This window comes from Belonocnema kinseyi, chromosome 4, assembly GCF_010883055.1.
Source record: "Belonocnema kinseyi isolate 2016_QV_RU_SX_M_011 chromosome 4, B_treatae_v1, whole genome shotgun sequence".
Lineage (NCBI taxonomy): Eukaryota > Metazoa > Arthropoda > Insecta > Hymenoptera > Cynipidae > Belonocnema > Belonocnema kinseyi.
In genome coordinates this window covers 113,017,895-113,019,287 of record NC_046660.1, presented here as the reverse complement: position 1 = coordinate 113,019,287, position 1,393 = coordinate 113,017,895, and the positions used below count along the sequence as shown (strand labels likewise).

At 37.0% G+C, this 1,393-nt stretch overlaps 2 protein-coding genes across 6 annotated transcripts in view; one reads left to right on the top strand and one right to left on the bottom strand.

Moving 5' to 3' along the window:
• The window catches only part of LOC117170534, a 140,785-nt gene extending 139,896 nt beyond the window's left edge, over positions 1-889 (bottom strand). For 3 of the 4 annotated variants that reach the window (XM_033357335.1, XM_033357330.1, XM_033357336.1), the window contains exon 1: positions 781-889. In XM_033357335.1, the coding sequence (XP_033213226.1) occupies positions 781-783 (3 nt within the window). In that variant the 5' untranslated portion in view covers positions 784-889. Of the gene's footprint in view, positions 1-399; positions 513-780 lie in introns of those variants that run through there. The other variant, XM_033357334.1, reaches the window with a different exon arrangement.
• The window catches only part of LOC117170532 (nuclear protein localization protein 4 homolog), a 31,660-nt gene continuing 31,108 nt past the window's right edge, over positions 842-1,393 (top strand). Inside the window, exons 1-2 of one of the 2 annotated variants that reach the window (XM_033357325.1) lie at positions 842-964; positions 1,254-1,334. In XM_033357325.1, coding sequence (XP_033213216.1) covers positions 944-964; positions 1,254-1,334 — 102 coding nt within the window. In that variant the 5' untranslated portion in view covers positions 842-943. The remainder of the gene's footprint in view (positions 965-1,253; positions 1,335-1,393) is intronic. The other variant, XM_033357326.1, reaches the window with a different exon arrangement.

Genomic DNA, 1,393 nt, shown 5'->3' with positions numbered 1-1,393 from the left:
AAATGGAAACTATTTTAAATTGTTTAGTCGTCTAGAATTAATTATTAGAGCGATTATTAGAAGAGAAACAAAAATTAAAATTGCAAGTTAAATAGTCTTTTTGATGGGGATGACAATAAAATAAATTTCGTTCCTGAGTTCACCGAAATTCGTTAATATGTTAATTACGTAAGGGAGTGTCTTAACGAAATGTAAAAATGCGACTGTTTGTTCATACATTTCGGTGTAATTAGCCATTTTCCAGAACCTGCTATTCGAACCGAAGAAATTCGGCCATTCACACCGAAATGTTGATAGAGGTAGCCACGGCCTTTTCATAAACTAAATTTGAACTGGAGAAATATTCAACCATGCGTGCAAAGCTGTATCGCCGGTAGCGCGAGCAAGGGGTTCGATTACCTGGCATAATTATTCCTCGAACAAGTCGTACATATATATTCAATATAATAACACGTCTACTGAATATAGTTGTCTTTCAAGTGTTTCCAGGAATAAGGTCCTCTCAAGGGATGCAGTTAACAATGAATCAATCTGCTTCGGTGCATAGCAATTGTTCCTTCTATTGCCTTCGTGCTAAAAGCGTTCGTCAGTAGTTGCTTAGAGTTTGCGAAGCACTCGTCGTGCAGTGTAAACCAGGGAAACATTTCGCGATCGATCCTTTTATCTCTGCATTTACCCATTTATCTTTTTTATTGGCAAAGTCAGTTGGCGGTCTTTTTTAGTGACAGTGAATACGTGGCAAATTTACGGAAAACTGGTGAAAACTTCAATGTTACTTACCATTTTTCCTTGACGTGGAGGTTAGGTCTGACAAGTTGACTCGACAATTTCTTCGACAATTTTCCACAATTTTCAAGTGACTGTCTAGGGATTTTGGCGGCATTAAGTTTGAACAGGCAAGCGCGACAACGTGAACAGCTGATGCTCCACGGACACCGGCGAAATGTCAAAATCCAAGCAAATTGTAAGTAAAATGCATAATTACTTCCATTATTTCGCATTCTCTCTGAAATTCTCGATCGTGCGATTAAGTACTTGTACTCCTTTTGTGTGTTCTCATTGTTCTACAAAATATTGATGAGTAATCGTGTTTATAGAAAGCGTCGGTTTCTTATGAGCATGGTTGCTGTAGAAACGATGTTTCGAAATATTACTATGCGTTCGTTTTGTTTTACGTCATGACTCAAGATTTTTTAAATAAAAACTATCTTCGTTTTTTCTTTACCAAAATGTAATTCTTATTTTATTTTCAGACTCTGAGAGTACAATCGCCCGAAGGCACAAAAAGGGTTCAAGTGAATCCTTCTGATACGGTGGTTGCACTATTCGAAAAGGTTTGTAATATTCTACAACGCTTTTTTTATACGTCAGAATCCTTATAGGAATGTTCAAC